General features: G+C 39.9%; 1 protein-coding gene across 1 annotated transcript in view; it reads left to right on the top strand.

Moving 5' to 3' along the window:
• The first annotated feature begins 1426 nt into the window (after nucleotides 1-1426).
• mast2 (microtubule associated serine/threonine kinase 2) overlaps nucleotides 1427-22172 on the top strand; it is a 146738-nt gene continuing 125992 nt past the window's right edge. Inside the window, 1 exon segment of the mRNA XM_010872513.4 lies at nucleotides 1427-2500. Within this exon segment, the coding sequence (XP_010870815.3) occupies nucleotides 2420-2500 (81 nt within the window). The 5' untranslated portion in view covers nucleotides 1427-2419.

Below are 22172 nucleotides of genomic sequence, written 5' to 3'. Positions count from 1 at the left end.
TACAAAAATGCATTCAAAGCAAACAGTCTACCCGTTAACTCCAATGTAATTTAAAATCAAAGTCAAAGCCCACCAAACAAAACGTATCACTGTCTAAATAGTTGTAGAGTTCAATGCATATGCTACTTCAGCTTTAAGCTGCAATGTCATCCATGGTATATGGTCTCTTAAAAACTGGGGGGTTTGAATCCTGAATGCTGATTGGCTGATAGTCATGGTATATGTAAGCAATAAGGCACAGGGGGTGTGGTATATGGACAATATACTACAGCTACAGGTTTATCTTACACACAACACCTTGCCTGAACACAGTGCTTAGCAGTGGTATATTGTCAATATATCACAAACCCCCAAGATGCCTTACTGCTTTTGTAACCGGTTACCTAGGCAATTGGAGCAGTAAAAACGAATGTGGTGTCATACATGTGGTGTATACCACAACTATCAGACAGTCAGCTTTCAAGATTCAAATCACCCAGTTTATAAGAGACTGTATACCACATGTATGACACACTCCCTTGTGCCCTATTGCTTTCTTATAACCTGGGTGGTTTGAATCCAGAATGTTGATTGTCTGATATCTGAGGTATATCAAATTTATTCATAATCAAATTTATTTATGAAGCCCTTTTTACAACAGCAGTTGTCACAAAGTGCTTTACAGAGACACCTGGCCTTAAACCCCAAGGAGCAAACAACAGTAGTGTTGAATTTCAGTGGCTAGGAAAAACTCCCTAAGAAGGCCGAATTTTAGGAAGAAACCTAGAGAGGACCCAGGCTCAGAGGGGTGACCAGTCCATTTCTGGCTGTGCCGGGTGAGATATTAAGAGTCCAATTGGAATAATTAATACATTTCTCTGGGCTAAATCTACAGTCTATTTGATTCTAGACTAGGTCAAAAGTATGACCAGGTGGACAAGGACAGGGACAGCAACGGGCCCCCGAAACCAGGTACTCCGCAGGTGTGGACCAGGACCTCATCTCCTCCTAAAATTTAAAACTGGAGGAGACTGAGAAAAGTTAGAAAGTGCATTCCTCATATCCCCCAGAAAAATAATATAGCAGCGTAACACCTTGGAACTGAGGTATATGAGAACGTATATATATGAAATCACATCACTTTTTACTGCTCTAATTACCTTCATAACCGGTTCATAAGCGCAATAAAACATATCAGGTTTTTGTGACATATTTTCTATACATGTATATGTAAGCAGTATACCATGTACATATACCATATAGCGTTCAGGATTCAATCAACTGGGTTTATAATAACTCTCTCGGCCTACAAACCATCGTGCGTTGTTGCTTAATTCTACCAGAGGAGGGCAGCAGATTCCAAGCAAGATATACAGCAAACGTCCGTGTTTATATTCATTGCGCACATGCCCTTCTATAAAAACGACTGATCAGATCTTATATTTCTATAAAAAATGTACAACTATGGACCCTGAATCTTTCAGTGACAGTGATCTAGCGTTTAGAAGGGTTAGGTACTACGGTTTAACGTGAAAGGATATTCGGTAATGCACAGTCCCAGACAGTCTGCACTCACATATCACTAATCAGCCAGCCAAGTCAACCAACCAGACACAGACAGTCAGCAGAGCACACCGGCGAGGATGGAACACTGACAATTCAAAATAGGACAACCGATCTTGAGACATTCGTGAATAGTATTATAATTTACTTTTCATCAAGTTGGATGGAAGAAATTCGATCATTTCTCCTACGTCACTTGTCAAGAAAATATGACAAGTGTAACAATGACAACGTGTCTTGCAGGTAACGTTAGCAAGCAACGATGCTAGCTTAGCGTGATAGCTAACTATATCCTTTCAAGACTGGAACTGACACCGAAGTCTAAGGCCGGTGGAGACCGTCTCTCTCAATACCTGGGATAATGAATGTCGGTGTTACGTTACCATGCTGTTCTTGTGATTGTTCGACCTCGTCTTCATTTTTTTCTCGCTAGATAACGTAACTAGCTACCCTTGCTAGCTACAGTACGTTTTGTCTCACTTCAGTTACAGGACAAGCGAGCTAGCCAGCTGCATAAGATGCAGTTACGTCGTCAGTTACTGTAGTGAAAGGCAAACACCTAGGTTAGAGTCAGCTAGCCTACAGCAACCAAGTGACTGAGTGACAACCTGTCAAAATACATGTTATATCTGCTAGCTAGTCACTTTGTGCCAGGATGGTCATTTGAATGGAAATGCATTTTTACTGTTGGATTTGGCACCAGTTGGACACCATTCACAGCACAGTAGGAGCGAATTTCAAGTTTTCAAAGGAAATGAGAGGAAGACATCAAAGTTAACAAACCTTACGTCGTTAGTGTAAGTTTGGTTAGCAGTGATAGCTAATTAGCTTTAGTTTCGGTGAAACAGTTATTTTTGCTATTTTACCACGGGGGACAATGAAGAGAACCGAAAATAAAAACAAAAGAAAACTCATTGCTGAACAGCAAGGACGAGGCGGGACTGCGGAGAAAGATGTGGTGAGTTCATTCCCGCTTTTATCAGTTGAGTTAACCTTGTCTGTAAGTAGCTAATTCAAAGTTACTCTAGATACCTAGTATAACGCTATTAGCTAACATTGCAAAGACATGATTAGATCCCATGAATGTACGTTAACCTTATTGCTAGCTATCTAGCTACAGTTTCCTTAAAATGCAGAAAACAAGAATAATCAAATTCTACTGCAAAATATTCTGTTCAAGCTGACTTTTGACTGAGTCCTGACTGTACAGACTATACAGTACATCGTTATATGTACACGTTGAACAGATTGAAATGTCATAACGTTTCCTACTACAGTACTGTACATGATTTGGATTTCCCAAATGATCTAGTATCTTCCACATGACCCTAGTTCTTTTATAAATCTTGTATGTCAATACAGTGAGACCTGTTTAATTTGCTACACTTCATGTTTTCCCCTACTCCTGCCGTTAGTACTAACAAATATGTTGTGCTGTAGCCGAGTATGCTGCAAATCACAATCTAGGTAATGTGGTTTAAAAATCATTTATTTTAAGGGAGGGCGCATTCTGGTAGAGCAGGGGTGAACATGCTTGTACTGCTCAGAGGAAGCAAGTGTTGTAGATACGCATTGTAGAACGGATGGTGTTTGATATCCTTCACTCTGTAATCGGCATAAAAACTGTGACTAATCGAAGACACCCTTCATTCTCGATTTGTGGGTTCTGAAATGTCTCTATCTTATTGCAGGCGATGCAAAAAACAATTCACGTTTAAATCCAAGTTGGACATTTCACCAGAAATCACTTTGCAGTGTGTAGATCTTGGTTTTGGTCCTACTATGTTAGGCTACATGCATTCATCTACTTGTAGATGTGGCAGTTGCAGTATAGCATTTAAACAACTAGTTCCTGCCAAGTTTCTAGGAAGAGCTAGATGTGCAGAAGCCAAAATGCTTGGATGAAAACATTTTTATAATATTATCCTGTTTAAATATGGTCAAAAAGGCAGCACCATCCTAAAACCTGGAACAGTATTCATTAGGCTTCCTCAAGTTGGGACTCAGATGTCATCTCAGTTTTGCCTTTCAGATCATAATGAAAAGGCTTGGTAATGCAGAAGTTTATTAGTCTTAAGACGCTTTGTGAATCCGGGCCCAGGCTTGTTGAGTATAGACTGATCCATTCATTGAAGGATGCCAGGAAGCAGGAATTAGTTAAGAAGACTGGGTCAGCAATACCCTGTAATCCGCTCTTCAGTGACCTAGTCTGTAACAAGAAAAGGGGTGTGTGTGTGTGTGTGTGTGTTTGTGTGTGCGTGCGTGCGTGCGTGCGTGCGCACGCTTGTGTGTGTGTTTTGGACTGTCGATCATTGAACCACCTGTAGAAGCACTTCTTCAGTTTTTTGGGGGGATCTAAGTAACCATTAGTTTATTTCACAAGACAAATGCTTCTATTTGTAATGCCAGATGTTGAGTGAATTGGGTGCAAAGATGCCATTTGCATCTTGCTTTTGGAAGAATTGGTTGGAAGTGACCCAATATTTTGTCTTTAATGTTATGGAATTTCAGTTGTTGGTATTATAGCTGGAACATCATTGGAACTCTGAAAAGATGACAATGCACAAGGTCAGCGTTCCCAATATTCATGGCGTGCTCAAGAACAACATCACTACTGTCTTCTGTATCTGGTTTAGTGATCCATAAACCTTGGTGTCCGGTTTGGTTCAGTCGGTGGAGCTTGCCATGCAATGGTTGTTAGTGTAATTCCCACCGGGGCCATCAATATGTATGCATGCGCAACTGTCTGTTAAATGGCCTTTTATTATTTTTATTACAGCATATTTTGCCAGAAATCATAGGCCTATACCAAGCAACTATGTCAATGGCAATACTAAGCATTGCCATTGATTGAGTAATAGGTGATGTCATGCATGTGTCAATACTCTCCCTTAGGATATGGATGTTAATCAGAGGTAGATGATGACCTGATAATGAAACAGATCTTTTCAAAGATATAGATTTTTTGTTTAAGCAATAGCCTATAGCCTGTTGGAGAGCGCAGTCTTGGTAATAACCACCTATGACAGAAATCTGAAGTATTTCTTTTAAACCTGATTAGTGGGTTGGGTCTTGGGAGAGAGGCATTTTGGACTCAACAGGTAGGTTGCTTTATTATATTGTGGAATGCCAGACAGATCTGTTTGTGTGCTTATTGCTGGCAGTTATGTGGTTTTGGATGAAACCATCCAGGTGTGCTATGCTTACTGTAGTACCCGATTGTAGTGCACCCAACCTTCCTCTCACTGTTAGTCAAAGTGTGCTTTGCTGTCGGACTCTAGAACTGTGGGAAATAGTGATGTCACTTAGTTACATGACCCTGCTAAGGTGTGTTGTTGTCTGCACTACATGCGGTCTCTGAGCCTGACACAATTGGAATACATACATCCTCTTCAAACAAAGCATTAAGTCAGACCTTACCTTGGGATTTGTGTGAGTGAATTACCGCCCTGGCCCTGTTCTACTTCCTTGTTACTGTTTAATGAAAGGCGTAGTACTTTATTGTCCCCATATTGTGGGGGCTGTGTTCATTGTTCTGTTTAATTCAGTTGGTCCGGTCCAGGTTTACTGTCACTGGGCTAGAATATGGTAAATGTAAATGGTACATTTTAGCACTAAAAAGTACAGGATGACCCAGAAAGAACATGTCTAACAAAGGCACCTCACTTTAATTTAGCCTGTGTATTGCTCCAGTGACAAGACCTATTGGAAGTAACTGGTTTGTTTGCTTATTTGAAATGTAGTGTTTGCTCTTGGGTTTTCAAATCAACACAATGAGACACAAGTATACACTATTTTATCTGGTCTACAACTGCATGGTCTGAGGTTGGTGAGTCGGAACAGTAGCCGAACAAGAAGCATTTGAAAACACAAAATAAAATGACTTGTGCTTTTGTTTATTCCATCAAAGTATAACACGTAAGCTCTTCCCCTTGGGAAGCTAATTAGCCCAAGCTGAGACAGAATCAACCAAAGTCTTGGGGGATTCTCACTGCTACACTGGTGCTGTTCTGCTGGGAGGTTTTCATGTGGTGGGAGGAAGGGGGGGGGGGTGCAAATGCTTCTTTTGCACACAGACTCTTCTGTTTTATTTTTTATTTATTTTTTATGTTTCAGTGTCTAACAACAGCCTCGTAGCCATAGAAGTCCCATGATATGTAGATATGAGCTGCGGGTGGAACATAACTTAGTTTCGTAATTGTGTTTGTGGAAGATGTTTTTAAAATTGAAATTTTTCAGCAATTCCGAGTTGTAGAAACCACAACCCACTTTAAGGAAAGTGACCACTCAGAATTCAGTTTCAAGGCCACGGTGGTTTGGTTTATAGCTATATGCCCATTTCCTCCTGTAAATGGTACTAACCTTGTCCTGGAGAGAAGATGGTAGGATGCTGTTTACCTAATACCGAAATCCGGAACAGATGGCTGGGAAACACTGGCAGCAAGCATTGTTATATAAACAGTTTTACGTTTACTTTTTGTATCAGCTTTTCATATTTATTTAGCATTTTAAACTGTACACAATCAACATTTCCTCAGTGTTTATTTGATGACTACTGTAGTTTGGCAAATAGGCTTTGCGATTAGTTAGATTACACAAGGTTACAGTGTTCTCAGCCCAGTTTATATTTTCATCTTTTTATGATTTATTGTATCATGTTTTTGTAGTCCATACTTTCATGGGAAATACCTCTTATTCACTGACAGAGTTTTTGAGTTATTGTACAAATAGGATTGGGATGATTTGGCAGATGTAATAGCTCTTACTTTATGATTTTTGCACACATGGAAATTGTATTCCAGCTCAGATGTTTTTCCCATATCAAATGATATAGCTCAGTTTTATTTTATTTCCTGTTGAAAAATTTATTTAAATATGGGTTGACAATGCATTGGTTGATGAGGTTTAAATTGATCCACAGCTGAGTATTGGATATTTAACAGAGAACTCAACTGTCTAGTCTTGCAGTGCTAACTGACAACATTGCCTTTTCATAGACTTCTCTGTACTGTATTTCATCTCCTGGATCTACCCTTGAAACAATCCTGATTTCAGTCAGGTTTAGTTTAGAGTGTGACAACGTCTCGGGTGACAGACTTCTTCTCCTTCCCTCTCTCATCTCCTGGCCTTTATTATCTCCCGGGTTATCCATTAACCAACAGCAGCAGCTCCTCTCTCTGACTTTTCTCCAGCAGACCGTGGCCTCATAAGAGACTAGGCTGCACCAGGCCTGTTTAATAGGTGGCACCTTCCCTTGCCTCTGCCCAAATGGGTCCCGTATGACTGACTGCCACTAACGAGCCATTGATGCGGAATGGTCGCGGTGGCCTCCAGCTGCATCCCTGGTGCTTGCCAGGCTGCGCTGAGTCGGTTGATTAATCCAGCCTCAGTGGCTAATGTCCACGTAACGAGACCCTGGGAGTGAGATTGGCGGGGGGAGTAATAATGATTAATTTCCTCATTATGAGGAATTATGAGCTAGGTGGTTCATGGCTGCCATCCGTCACAGGAGACTGGCAAGCGTTGTCGAGAATGCATCCGTTGCCATCACCGCATCCGGTCTGGTCCCTCTTTGATTGTGCAGTCAGTTTGCCAGCGCTTGCCTTCTGATGGGAAGGTCATCCTCACCATGTGGATGTGATGGAAAGAGAAATGGAGCTGAACCCCAGCCAAGATAGCAATCATTTCTTTGAAACTGTAGCTAAAGAAGGTGTAACCCTGGTTTATGGATAACCCTAACTCGTAGCTAACGTATTTCTTTATTAAAATGAACAATGCCACTTTCTTTGTCAAGTAGGTTTATAAAACACACACAGGCTAATTTTTTACCAGTCTAGCTGATATTTTTTAATTGATGAAGATCAACCAAACACCTCGCAGATCACGTCTTACTGACAAACACCTTTGTCAGTAAGACGTATTTGCAGTTGCAGTTCTACCTATTATACAAATTTTTGCAGTTGCAGTTCTACCTATTATATCACATTTTGTTTCTATAAAATAAATATAAGCCAGGTATGGCCCACGAATGTGTCTATATTTAAAAATGTGGCCCCTGAGTTGATTGAGTTAGTCACCCCTGCTCTACATTCTGAGAGTATGACCTTATCTTACACAGGAAGTGGGACTGGTACTAAACCATCTCACATCTGTATTACTGAAACTTATTGTTGGTTAGGCTCCTACCCTGTCTCCATTTGGTGCACTTGCTTGTTCACGCAAATAGACAAACAAAATATTTAAATCATGCAGACATGATCAAATGGTTTAGTTGTTGTTTGACCAATGTTAGAAAATGGGGGAGATGTGTGATCTAACCAATGTTTACGCTATATAATTGTTGGTGCCAGATGTGGTTGTTCCAGTATCTCATACAGTTTACAAACTAAGATCCAGTGAGTGGTGTTTTTGTGTGTAAAAACACCTTATTAATGAGAGGTCAGAGAAGAATGTTAATTCTCTGCATAAATCTGGTGCTAGCATAACCCTCCTCTCCCTGAGTGAGACTGGCGCAAGTTTAAACTAAGAGTCCAAGAGTGACTCAAAGGAATGTAAATTTTTTAGTTATTTGACACATTTTAAAGTTGGCTGTAATAAATGTGTTTGCACTGGCAGAAAAAAAAATGTTAAGGACCACTAAGCTAACTGAACGTTAGCTTCTTAATAACTAAACGAACCAGTTGCCTTTGGTGCTGGTTGGGTTTTATTGGGCAACAAGGGTCAGTGAGCTACCGAAAGCTTGTGAAACAGAGGGGCTGGGCAGGGCAGAGGAAGGCAGGTTGCAATAGGGTGTGGAATGCTACATGTGTGAACCTGTGTGTGTGTGTGTGTGTTAGCGCTCTTATCCCTGCCTGGTGGATTCAGCTACCATATTCTGTATTTCAACAATTGTTTTTTCTTTTGCCTTCACAGCACCAATACAGTGCCTGGCATGTCCTATTCGGCCTGCGAAGCACTCCGAGTGCACAGTGTTTACTGGTGATGTGCAGTTGGTTTTACTGAGTCATGTCATGATTAGTATTGAAAGTGCCTCTTCGATTCATTTGTCTCTTTAAATGTCTGGCTGCAACAGGTCCTACAGTACAATCAGTGGCAGGATTCATTTGTCTCTTTAAATGTCTGGCTGCAACAGGTCCTACAGTACAATCAGTGGCAGGATTCATTTGTCTCTTTAAATGTCTGGCTGCAACAGGTCCTACAGTACAATCAGTGGCAGGATTCATTTGCGGTCCTACAGCTCTGGGCTCTGGCCAACATCTGTTTTTTCACGTGCACTGAGAAAAATAAATCAAGTTGCAGGATGTTTTAGAGTAGGTAAAATGCATGGTCATGTAATTATTAATTTATAGCTCTGATTAGGTAGCTAGTGTAATGTATCTACAATAATACTGAAGTCAAAATGAGTGAAATAGTTTGATAGTTTTAAAATCAATTGAACTGTTAATTTCAGAGTCAGTATCTTGACTGGAGAATCATGTTCAACTGATTTTAGCGTGGTTAACTTTTTTTGCTTAATAATACTGTATAAATCAGATTTCTGGCAATGTGCAAGGGATCCTGTGAGAGACATTGGAAGTGCTATACTCAATGACAGTTGAAGAACAAAAGGAATAAACTCTGACAACTGACTTCACTTTGGTGAAATGTTAAAAACATTTGAAAGAAAATATACTGATAAATGAATAATTGAAAAAAAAATCACTTCTGATGATGCTTCTAATTCAAACAAATTATAGTTCAATCATAAAATAATTATCTTCCTATACATTTTAATAACAAAAAACTAAAAAATCTTAATACAGGATGTATAAAAAATGTATAAATTATATAATAGAAAATACGCATTCTCTTTCTGTAATTGTACATTATACAATGCTTTGATAAAAATAGGAAATAAAAGACTTATTTTCTGGATTTTTGTTTTGGATTCCGCCACTCACAGTTGAAGAGTACCTATGATAAAAATTACATACTTCTACATGCTTTGTAAGTTTGAAAACCTGCAAAATTGGCAGTGTATCAAATACTTGTTCTCCCCACTGTATATATATATGAAAATGACTGGAAGATTTTGGACGTCTGTTCAGACAACTATGCAATCAGTCTGTAATAATTGGCCGAATTGATGCGTTGTTAGAAAGACGCTGTGTGTTATCGTGTGTTTTTAAGTTGATCAATAGTTGATGGAAGATATGAGGTTGTATTGGTTATCTCAATCTCTGGCATGCTCAGCTTTGCTTGGTGGGTGCTCATTATGTGTGGCCTGTGCTGTTGACCTTTGTGACTATGTCATTGATGTCTGCATTAAGGGCAGTCCTCTCCGTAGTGCTGAGAAGATAATTCCGTTTAACAATATCTCAATTCGTTTCTGATTTTGTGATTTAATTTGGATCTGGTGATAATTACAACACCAATATTACTTATAAGTGCGAGTCTCTGTGACTGTGAATGAAGGCTATGAACTGCACAGGGAAAACTCTTGCTTATGTAATGTGGTAGATTGCGAAACATTAATGTTAAACATTGATGACCAGGCCCAAAACATTACTTTGACTTGCTTTTTTAAAACAAATATTAGTAACCAAAATCAATAGCTTTCTTTTGTATAACCCTGTTTCCGAAAAAGTTGAGACGCTGCGTAAAATGTAAAAAAAACAACACAATGCAATGATGTGCAAATAATTTAATCTAATATTCAATAGAAAATAGTACAAAGACAACGTATCAAATGTTGAAACTGAGATTTAATTGTTTCTTGAAAAATATATGCCCTCTTTGAATTTGATGCCAGCGGACAGAGGGAACAAAAGACTGGAGAAGTTGTGTAATGCTAAAAAACGGAACCTAGTAGAATGTCACACAACTAATTAGGTAAACTGGCAACAGGACAGTAACATGGTTGGGTATTAAAAGATCATTCCTGAGAGGAATGGGTCTGTAAGAAATGAGGATGGGGAGGGGTTCACAACACTGTGAAAAACAAATAGTGACAAAGTGCAAATAGTGCGACAATTTAAGAATAACGTTAAAATTGCAAAGAGTTTGAGGATCTCATCATCTATGGTACACATCATTAAAAGATTCAGAGAATCCGGAGAAATGTCTGAATGCAAGGTATAAGGCCGAAAACCAATATTGGGTCGCCTTGATCTTCGGGTCCTCAGGCGAATTCTGTAGTGGAAATGGGCTCAGGAACACTATCTGTGAACACCGTACGTAGCTTTTATTTACGCAGCATCACAACTTTTTGGAAGCAGGGTTATTTTTCTTTCACAAATATCAATAATTAAAAATGTAATGTGCTTCATTTATGAACTACCATGAAATCAGTTCACTTTAATAACAATAAATAATAATTATTTATATTGCATATGAACTGAAGCATTGATTTTGTAGAACTCTGTTGCCAGCCATTTTCTTTTTTTTTATTACATTTAAAATTGAATTGAGTCAGTTGTTCTTAAGTCTTTTAAACGAAACCTCAAGGTATGTTTTCATCACAATCAATAATCAATTGTCTGCATTCATTATTGCAACCTGCAACCAACTTTCTGTTGTACACATTTTTAATTCTGCCTGGCTTGATGTATTTTTCGTGGATATATAAAATAGATTTCTTGATTTTGTATGCTTATTTTTCTCATTGACCAGTACTTTTAAAAATGCATTTAATTTCAACTGATAATATCAAGATTTTGATTTTGTGTGCGAAGACATTATTATTGCATTTGACTTTTAAGTTATATTAGCCTCTGTAATGTATAGCTTAGCAGGTTTTACAAGATGCTTTCGGTTGTTGGGTCACATGCTGTCATCAACGGCAAGCTTTATACATGGCTTTTCAAGTTACATTTTTAAGTTGTCACATCAGTTTCAGAAACATAAACTATTTCAAATGTCTTGAAATGGTACTGAAAAATCTCTGCTTGGGTCTGTTTCGCTGCCTATTTGGCTGTGTGTGTGACTGTCCTCCCAATCACCTCCCCCCATCCTGCGAAACAGGTTCTAGTTCCAATAACACCGGAAATAATTCTCTTTTAAAGTCTCATTTAAAATGTTTCAGCAAGCTAGCCATTTCCACAATGATTTTAAATAGAAAATGTATTTTATTTAGAAAAATTAAAAGTAAATTATCTTAAAAATAAATTATAGTTTACATTTAAACTATGTAATTGTTATATCAGTCTTCAATATTCTTTCTCATTTTAGACATTTGAATCAAATCGTTAGGCCTATATCAATAATAATTAACATTAGATTTTCTAGCCTTTCTGCGGGGACAGTTCACCAGCTTCAACAAACCTTTTAATAATTCATCTGAAGCCCATTTCTAGAAAGCTAAAAAAACATCCTGTTTCCCTCTGTTATTCAACACAAGGCCTTTTGTTTCTCAGCTGTGCCTAGTCCGGAACCCTAATCACAGGTAACTTGCTAATCACTGCCCAGGGACCACAGCTGGGTTAGGATGTAGTGAAACTCTTAATCTAAAGGTGCTACACATGGGATTTCATCCACATTTGGGAAATTGTTCCAAGATCAGCGTGCTGCATTCAAAATAATGCTCCCCCTACCCCTCACCCATAACACTGTGGGAGACCTAAGCTTGAGATTTTATCGTCCACCTGTTTTAAACCACAATATAACAATTGTATTTATTGGGGAAATATTTGACAGTGATTTACATGGTATGGAGATTCCTCACGCTATTTGAATGATATTTTCTCACATAAACTCAAATTGAGTGATCTGTGTTGATTTTTTTTCTACCAGGAAATTACAACAATACATTGGCCCCTTGCCTTGGTCTCCACTAGATAACAGCCGCAAAGTAAAAAACAAAACAATGCTCTGCCGGATGGAGAAATCAATAGGCGAGTATCACTGCCAATCACAACACTAGTGGGTTTGTAATACTCTGAGACAACATTCCTTATATACTACAAACAATTATAAATGCAAATCGAATTGGTCTTATGTTCCGGTTAGAAATGCTTACTTACAGGCCCCTTTCCTTTATTGCAAAAAATTTATTTACATAATAAAAATTTAACACATTAAAATAAAACAAATACATATAAGTAGGTTGTATACAATCAAATCAATCAAATGAATACAATCAATGTATTTATTAAGCCCTTTTTACATCAGCAGTGCTTTTACAAAACACAAGGCATATACAGGGTTATCAAATTGTGGGCAATGTCCATGGTACTGATTGTAGAGAGAGAATTCGTTCAGGAAAACTGGGTCAGTGCCAATGCAGACAGTCAGGGGAAGGTGTCTTATTAAGCGTTGGGAGTCTTAGAATCTTAGGGTAGAAGTTGTGTTAGAACCTGTTGGTCTGAGAACCAATGTGCCAGTCAGTTTTCCTGACAGTACTGTAGCAGAGCAAACAGTCTGTGGCTTGAAGTATTGAATGATTCTCTGGTCCCTCCACTTGCACCTAGATGGCAGTGAGGTCGGTCCTGGTGATGTACTGTTCCATCTGCACCATTCTCTGCCGTGCTTTCCTGTCACAGTCAATGGTGTTATCATACCAGGCGGGGATGCCGTCAGTCAGTATGCTCTCTGTGTTGCAGCTTTAGAACGTGTTGAGGATATTTGAATCCATGCCGAATTGCTTCAGCCTCCCAAGTGGAAATACGCGTTGTATTGCCCTCTTCACAACTATGAGTGTGTGTGGGCCATGTTATGCCTTTGTTTATGTGGACAGGCATGGAATTTAAAGGGCTCAACCTTCTTCACCTCAGCACAATTTGTGAAGATAGCAGTGTGCTCTCCCCCTGCTTCCTGTAATCCACAAAACAGCTTCTTGTTCTTGGTGATTTTGAGGGGGTGGTCTTTATAGACTCACTGACATGCACTCACTACTGTCTACTACCACACTCTGGATAAGTCTGCAAAATGGCCAATGTTTTAATTTAATGCCTTCATTCATGTGAAAAACTAAGTACACTCACCCTGGAAAAATCTTTATTTAAATATTTGGACATTTGGATGTGTTCTTCAACACTGTTAACCAGTCTCATTTTAACAGTTGAGTCATGCGCTTCAATATTGTTTACTGTGGTTGAAATTTTACTTACATATTTGGACACATGAATATTTATATTAAAAAAGGACAACTTTCCAGGCTGTGTTACAAGGCTGTATTTTTTGATGATTGTATGATTGATGACTGTGAGGTCATTAATGCACTCTGATGAGATGAGGCTCTGTGTAAGGAATTTAAGGCTTGCTGTGCATTTGAAAAGTCTGATTACGAGTGTGTAGGGTTTTGACATTCGGTAAACCCCTAGTTTATACCAATGGATTGAGCTTCAGTTAACGAGTATGGCTCCACCATTTTTAAAGATGTTTTAAATGTTAACAATCAAATGCATCTACATGCGCACAAACAACTCAAACACAGATAGGAACGCACACACACACACACACACCGTGTTACTGCATCCTGCAACGTTGCTCGGAGATGACGCATAGAAGAGATTCCCAGAGAAAAGCTGCAGCCTTCTGTTACGCAATGCACAAGCCTTCTTCAGACCCTCCCCCCCACATGAGTTATTCAGTCCCTGTGGAGGCTGGCAATGCCAAGCCACCTGAGGTATTGGAATGTGGATTAATGCCAACACTGCTGCGGCATGACATAGTCGTGGTACAGCGTGTGGGTATTTGACTAAATGCTAATACCTTGACCAGTGTTCAGGCCTCAGAACGGCAACTTCACGGAAGTTTTAATTCTTCCATTTACAACACCATTCTAGTTAGGGTTCCCAATAATAAGATCCTCTTCGGCTGCCAGCCAAACACGCGTTCAGCCACGAAACCCATTTCATCCCTCAAGTCAGCACAAACAAAGCCATCCCTGTAAGGGAATAGATCAAACGAGGTAAAACAAGCATGTGTCCAGGCTTCTTCCTACTGTCTGGTGGCCTGCTCTTTCATTCTGCTGAGATGGAAGTGATGGTTGAGCGGTAATCCGGCAGACGACACTGTGTTCTAATTAGACGGAGTATGCATGGCCATGTCTGGCTGCATAGATTGTCTCGGAGCTCCATCCAAGCTGGTGACAATAAAGGGCTTCTGCTAGGGGCTGTGGGTGGGGAGGTGGAGATCAATAGGGATCAGGGGAGGAGCACTGACATTTAGGAAAAAGTAAGGTTGTGAGTTTGTGCTGAAATGTCATCACAATGGAACAAGAGAAAGATTCTAGCTATTAAAACAGTTCCTAGACCGACTAAATGGGAGAAATACATTGTGTTTTTTATGGTTACATGGTTCTATGGGAGTTATTCTGATTCAGCAGCTACAGTGTTAACTTGAGGACCAAGAAGATGGAGGAATCGGATCTATCTATGTCACAGGCAAAAATGGAGAAAATAGACGCTACCTTTTCAAAGACTCCCTAAAATGACACTACAGCCTCCCCTGTTCTTGGCGAACTAATGCTTGCCTTGTTTATTATGATTTATTCATCTGTCTTTTCCCCCGCTGACATTTGCCGATTACTAATTCATTGCTAGGAGTGGACTTTCCACTACTGAGCTGTATGGTTTGGGGCTGCTTTACTGTGTCGGGGCCTGGTCAACTTGCCCTCACTGACTCAACCATGAATTCCGTATTGTACCAGAGTATTCTTGAGGAGGAAGTAAGGCCATCTGTCAAAATGCTGAAGCTGTACCAAAGATGGATCCTGTGACAGGATTTCCACACCATTACATTTAATTTCTGTTGATCTGATGAATAAATGATTGCAAAGTGTAATCTTACAGGCTGGTTTTGCAGACACAGATTAAGCCTGGTCCTTGACTATAAAAATAAGCTCATTGGAAAATCAGACTGTATTGCTCATGCAAAGCAATGAGGCTGACAGCTGAAAATGCATGTCATTTAGTCTTGATCTGTAAAATGGAGTAATCTACATAATGCATGCTACCTACTGCTCCTACATATTTTGCAGACAATGGCTCATGTTAAGTGTTTAATTTGAGAGAAGATCAAACCTTTGTCTCCGTCGAAATGAACTATACACATTGTTCAATTTCCTATTGCTCTGTTAACATGCCTTGTCAAATATTGTACTTTGAAGATATCAGAAATGAAATATCCACAGCTGAATCCACAGACTATTAACTACTATTGCATCGACGGAGACAAAAAACCTTTTGGCCCAAACTAAGCTGACAGGAACTAACCAACTAGGGATTTTGATTTACACCTCTTTATTAAGAGGGAACAATGCCATCCTTTTTTTGTCGTGTTCTCTGCCCAGCCCAATTTAAAGAGCAAACATACACCAATCACACATAACATTATGACCACCTGCCTAATATTGTGTTGGTCCCCCTTTTGCCGCCAAAACAGCCCTGGCCCGTTGAGGCATGGACTCCACTTGACCTCTGAAGGTATGCTGTGGTATCTGGCACCAAGATGTTAGCAGAAGATCCTGTAAGTCCTGTAAGTTGCGAGGTGGGGCCTCGATTGGACCTGTTTGTCCAGCACATCCCACAGATGGTCGATTGGATTGAGATCTGGGGAATTTGAAGGCCAAGTCAACACCTTGAACTGTGTTCCTCAAACCATTCATGAACCATTTTTGCTTTGTGGCAGGGTGCATTATTCTCCTGAAAGAGGCCAGTGCCATCAGGGAATACCGTTGCCATGAAAGGGTGCACATGGTTTGCAGTAATATTCAGGTAGGTGGTACGTGTCAAAGTAACATCAACATGAATGGCAGGACTAATGGTTTCCCAGTAGAACATTGCCCAAAGCATCACACTGCCTCCACCGGCTTGGCTCCTTCCCATAGTGCATCCTGGTTACATGTGTTCTCCATGTATGTGACGTGCACACACCCGGCCATCCACATGATGTAAAAGAAAACGTGATTCATCAGACCAGGCCACCTTCTGCCATTGCTCCATGGTCCAGTTCTGATGCTCACGTGCCCATAGAAGGCGCTTTTGGCAGTGACGAGTCAGCATGGGCATCCTGACTTGTCTATACTCAACAAACTGCAATGCACTGTGTACTGACACCTTTCTATCAGTACCAGCATTAACGTTTTCAGCAATTTGAGCTATAGTAGGGATCAGGGGATCGCTCCCCATGTGCATCACTGATCTTTGGCCGCCCATTACCCTGTTGCCGGTTCACTGTTTTTCCTTCCTTGATTCACTTGATAGGTACTGACCACTGCAGACCGGGAACACCCCACAAGGGCTGCAGTTTTGGAGATGCTCTGACCCAGTCGTCTAGCCATCACAATTTGGTCATTGCCAAAGTCGCTCAGATCCTTAAGCTTGCCCATTTTTCCTACTTCTAACATATCAACTTTGAGGACAGAATGTTCACTTGCTGCCCAATATATCTAACCCACTGACAGGTGCCATGATAACGAGATCTTCAGTGTTATTAAATTCACCAGTCTGGTCATAATGTTATGGCTGATCATTGTAAGTGATCTTTACAAGAGTCAATTGGAAGTTTTACAAACTACATAACTGAAGCACACTGTCTTTGACAATACGCGATTATTTTTGGCTCTAATTGCAGTGACTCTGAAGAATGCTGACGAAAGATGTATTCCAAGCTCCATATGAAACGGCTTCTTAATTTATTGAAATATGGCGATGACTGGAGTTCTCTTAACACAATACCACAATTATTTAAGTTGTGATGGTAATTCCATCCATCGACACAGTTCACCATTTCCATAACAAAGTCCACATATCAAATAAGAAATCATAGAAGCACTGGGAATTCACGGAAGAGAGACTTTGAATAACCCGCTAACCTCCGCTTTGCCAGACTGCAATTAATTCCTTCAAGGGTTTAGTCAGAGTCTCTCTGACTCAGGTAGGCTTAGCACTAGACTTTACAAATCAGCCTTTTGTAACGTTGTGGTGGCTTGACATTCCAAATCAGGAAAATGAAATACATGAAGACCTATTTGGAGGACAGAGAAGGGTTATTTTAATGACAACCAGGTCATGTTTGTTAGAAAGACTGGTGGAATGAGAGATGGGACATAGTATACTGCAGTTGTGGCCATGCCTGCTGAGCACAGGGTAGAGATGGTATCTAGCAGTCTGGATATCATTTTTTCACTGCTGTCTCCTTCCTCTATCATCTCATCTTTCTTTTTTCTTCTCTTCAAACCTCAGACTTGGAGCCTCCCTGTCCTCTCTTCCTGCTTACCTGTCACTGATCCGTCCAGTGTTCGTAGTGAGGAATGGAAGGGGAAATAGTTGTACTTTGTCTCTGCTGTCCTCCTCTACCTGTTTACTGTTTTTCTATGTATGATCAGATGGTGTTTTGAATACTAGGATGTGACTGAGCATTACAAGAAATATATATGGAAGAGAGGGTGTTTTGTGTTTTTTAAATTTTAGACGGACAGACTGGTAATTTCTACAGGCTATATTATTTGGCTTTTCTTTAAACGTGGCTATAGTTTTAGCCCTAACGAAACAATATGAAAGATATTCAGTGAAGGCATTCTGTCAAGTCTTGATATCCAGCTATGTCTCTCTGAACATCCAGCTGATCTATAAAGATTGAGAGTGCCATTGAGGGATTATGTCTCTGGCTAAGATGTGTAGCTCTGAGGACACCACACCCTGATTATGCTGAAATTATACAGCGATAAAAGAAGTCTTGCAATTCAGTTTATGGTAATCTGTCTCAAGATGAGTAATAACATTTAATGGGCAGAGGTTTCTTTAAACAAAGTCCTAGTGATGGGGGAGGGGTTGGAGCATCACGCAGATGCCTTTTGATTGCCTACAGAGGATCCCAAATCGCTAGGGTCTCTTACGTCCTTAATTCCCCTGCTAGACCTCCATAAAATAGAGCCAGCGGAGAACTTGGGGGAGGGGAGTGGCCAGGGTTACACTACTCGTAATATAACCAGAGTGTCGCCCACCCGGCTATACTGAACTACTCTTGATGTGTCCCAAGGGATGACAATTAACTGTGTGAGACTCCAGTTCTCCTGGTAATCCTCTTGCACAACACTGCATGTTTATGAAGGTGTAGTTACCATAGTGATGAGGCCTGTCAGTTACACTACACTGCTTTCATCTGCCCATAATGACTTGACTCAATGCTCCCAGACAGGGCTTAGGCCTGGTACTTTTAAAACAGTGGGGATTGTCAGGGAAATTTATTTTACCATGTATTCTCACTGATTAAAGGACTGAGTCCCATTGTTTAGATAGGTATTTTGTCTGTTTCTTACTCCTTTAAGAGTGTCGATCGATGGAATTACCATCACAGGATCTGATAATATATGTAGGCAATAAGGCACTACGAGGTGTGAGATATGGCCAATATACGATTGCTAAGTGCTATTTGGACACAGCGCTTCAACTTGACAATTGATGTCATACCATACCTGTGGCATATGGTCTCATATACCACAACTATCACCCAATCAACATTCAGGATTCAAACCACCCATTAAATATATAGGACCTACTTATTCAAGGGTATTTATTTAGATTTGCTCTTTTCCTCATTGTTGAATTATAGTGAAGACATCAAAACTATGAAATGACACATGGAATTCATGTAGCAACTAAAACAATAAACAGATCAAAATGCATTTCATTATGTAGATTCTTCAAAGTTGCCAGGCTTTGCCTTGATGACAGCTGTGGACACCCTTTCCAACAGCTTCAAGAAGTAGTCCCCTGGAATCTATTTCAGTTAGCAGGTGTGCCTTGTTAATTTGTGGAATTTCTTAATTTGAGCCAATCAGTTGTGTTGTGACAAGGTTGGGTTGATTTACAGAAAAGGAAGGATTACCCAGTATTACTTCTGCTGTGGAGGATAGGTTCATTAGAGTTACCAGACTCAAGTACAGTGCGTCAACATCAACTGTGCAAAGGAGACTGTGTGAATCAGGCATTCATGGTTGAATTGCTTCAAAGAAACCTCTTTTTATTTTATTAAACTTTTATTTTACCAGGATAGGCTCATTGAGATTAAAAATCTCTTTTCCAAGAGCGTCTACTGATGGTCACCAATAAGAAGGGACTGTTTTAGCGCCCTGGTGGAAATCTGTCCAATGTTGTGATTTTTGCTTCCAACTGCTGTGTTTGTGAGATGCGGAGTGGGTGAAAGTATGATCTCTGCTAGGAGAAGGTGTGATGGTGTGGGGTTGCTTTGCTAGTGAAACTTGGTGATTAATTTATAGATCGAAGCACTCTCAACTAGCATGACTACCACAGCATTCTGCAGCAATATGCCTTCCCATCTGGTTTGCGCTTAGTGGGAATATAATTTATTGTTCAGCAGGACATTCAAGCTGGGTAATGGCTAACAGACAAGAAGGGGAGTGATGGAGTGCTGCATCAGATGACATGGCCTCTACAATCACCCAAACTCAACCCAATTGAGATGGTTTGGGATGGGTTGGACCACAGGCTGTAGGAAAAGCAGCCAACAAGTATTCAGCATTATGTGGGAAATCCTTTAAGACGGTTGGAAACGGGTTCTAGGTGACTGCCTCATGAAGCTGGTATAGAGAATGCTTAGACTTTGCAACACTTTTATCAAGGCAAACAGTGGCTACTTTGAAGAAAATAATAAAACATGTTAGAATTTTTTTTGGTTACTATAGTTACGCTATTCTTTGTGTTATTTCATATTTTTTATGTTTTCACTATTTCTCCACAATGTGGAAAATAGTATAAATAAAGAAATACCCTTTTCTTTCTGAAAGAAATGTAATCCCTGCTGGACATTTGAATACTACTGGCCTATGTCATTGTATTCCATATGTTTTTATCACCCTCAAGCTGACATCCATGGTGGAGTTATGCAAATTGACATGGAAGTGCTAGGACAACTACCTGTCCCACTGCGTCAGCAAATCATAGTAGATGTCTGTTGATGTCTGGAAGCATAGAATGCAGCATGTCCCAACTCACATCAGTAGTTAACACCGTGTTTATACAATGTTAGTTTTATCTAGATTGACGAGACTAGTGGCCAGATTTGACCTTTTTTTTTCATAGTGTGAACAGGTGAAAACTTTAATTGTCGCAGGCAACCTTCCCGTTAAGTAATTTGGTATTTTTACCTGACATACTCCTCCAGGCTACTGAGGCCTAAAAATGATACCTCGCTCAGTATGTAATGGAATGGAATGAGCTGTGACATGAAGTTTGTTCCATGTATAAACAGAATCAGGAAATATTTAGTAATTGGAAGCCACTAAAAGAAATCTCCCACCGGCACCTCAAAAATAATTGTATCTCCATGAACAGTACTTGTTCAGCAGAGAGCCCCATATTAGTTCTTCCAGGACAGTAGGATAGTCAAAGCACTCCGCACACGTGTTGAGCCCTGAGGTATACCTCTGGACCTTCAGCTAGTGTGAATAGAAAATTGTATTTGCATCTCATGTAAATGGATTTGTCATCAGGACAATTTTTGTAGAAGATGAAGATGTATTCCAGACCATAATATTGCTTCTGTTTTGAATCCTCCTCATCATGATGCACTGACTTTACTCCAGTAGTGCAGAGAGCAGAGCCTTTATTTTTCTTTATTCCAATCGTAATAGTCAGTGTCTGGAACCATTTTGCTTTTTCAACTTTTTAAACAGTGATATTGATAATCTTAGCTCGTCACTACAGGGATTGAGGTTCTATGAAATTACAACATATCCCGCCTCTACCAAAACGACCACCTTGTGGAGTCCCTCTGGTAAAGTAACACGCCTGAATCCTGTCTGTCTGTCTCAGCTTCCTATCTGTACTAGGTGGTATAGAGGGCCAGACACAACACTAATCCACTGGGTCTACTCGCTGGCAGAAAGCCCAATGGTGGAATTGGCAGCGTCCGTCTGCAGCACAACCTTATCTTCTTCCCTCCCTGCACACCATGTGAAAACCCATTAACTCAATAGGCTATTTCTCCACTCTATTACTCCTGTGGTCCAGCGTAGGCAGTTCTAAATGCTAATGAAATCTTGTGTTTCTGTGTGTTGCTCAGCCATTTATACTGCCCCTCCTCCACCACATCACAGCAGCTTTATAAACCAAGCAGATTTCTTAGACGTTTTCTTTTGGATTTTTTTGTTGGATCTTATCTATAAAAAAATGTATTACAATTTTTACCTGATGGGCTTATAGGGGACGCAGGCAAAAATATCACACTGTCTGGGGTGGATGTATTTGAGTATAGCTAATACTTCTCTCCATGATAAGTTTATACTTTTCATGTTATGTCAGTGCACCATATATAGATATATTTCATATAAAAAATAAAATATTCTGTCTCTTAACCATGAATTCACTGATGTTCCCTTTAAGCCCACCTGCTCCCATTAAGCCACTTGACTGTCTTTTAATGGGAATTTCTTTCCTTTTGACATTTGGACCATTTTCCTTCTTAATTTTCACCTCATCTGATAAATCACCTCTGCAATTCAGATAATTAATACCCATATTTAATTATCAGTCACACTGCGTAGGTCAATTCATTCTGGATAGGCCTGTATTCTATCCTAACATGAACAATCTTTAGGCCTACTTTTCAGGTGAGGTTTAGTTTGAGATGACTAAAACATGATAAAATTACAGTTCATGCTCACACTTGATAGGAGCTGTACAGGG

Source organism: Esox lucius, chromosome 8 (assembly GCF_011004845.1).
Source record: "Esox lucius isolate fEsoLuc1 chromosome 8, fEsoLuc1.pri, whole genome shotgun sequence".
Lineage (NCBI taxonomy): Eukaryota > Metazoa > Chordata > Actinopteri > Esociformes > Esocidae > Esox > Esox lucius.
The sequence above is the reverse complement of the archived record's forward strand: the minus strand, read 5'-3'. Positions and strand labels throughout refer to the sequence as shown.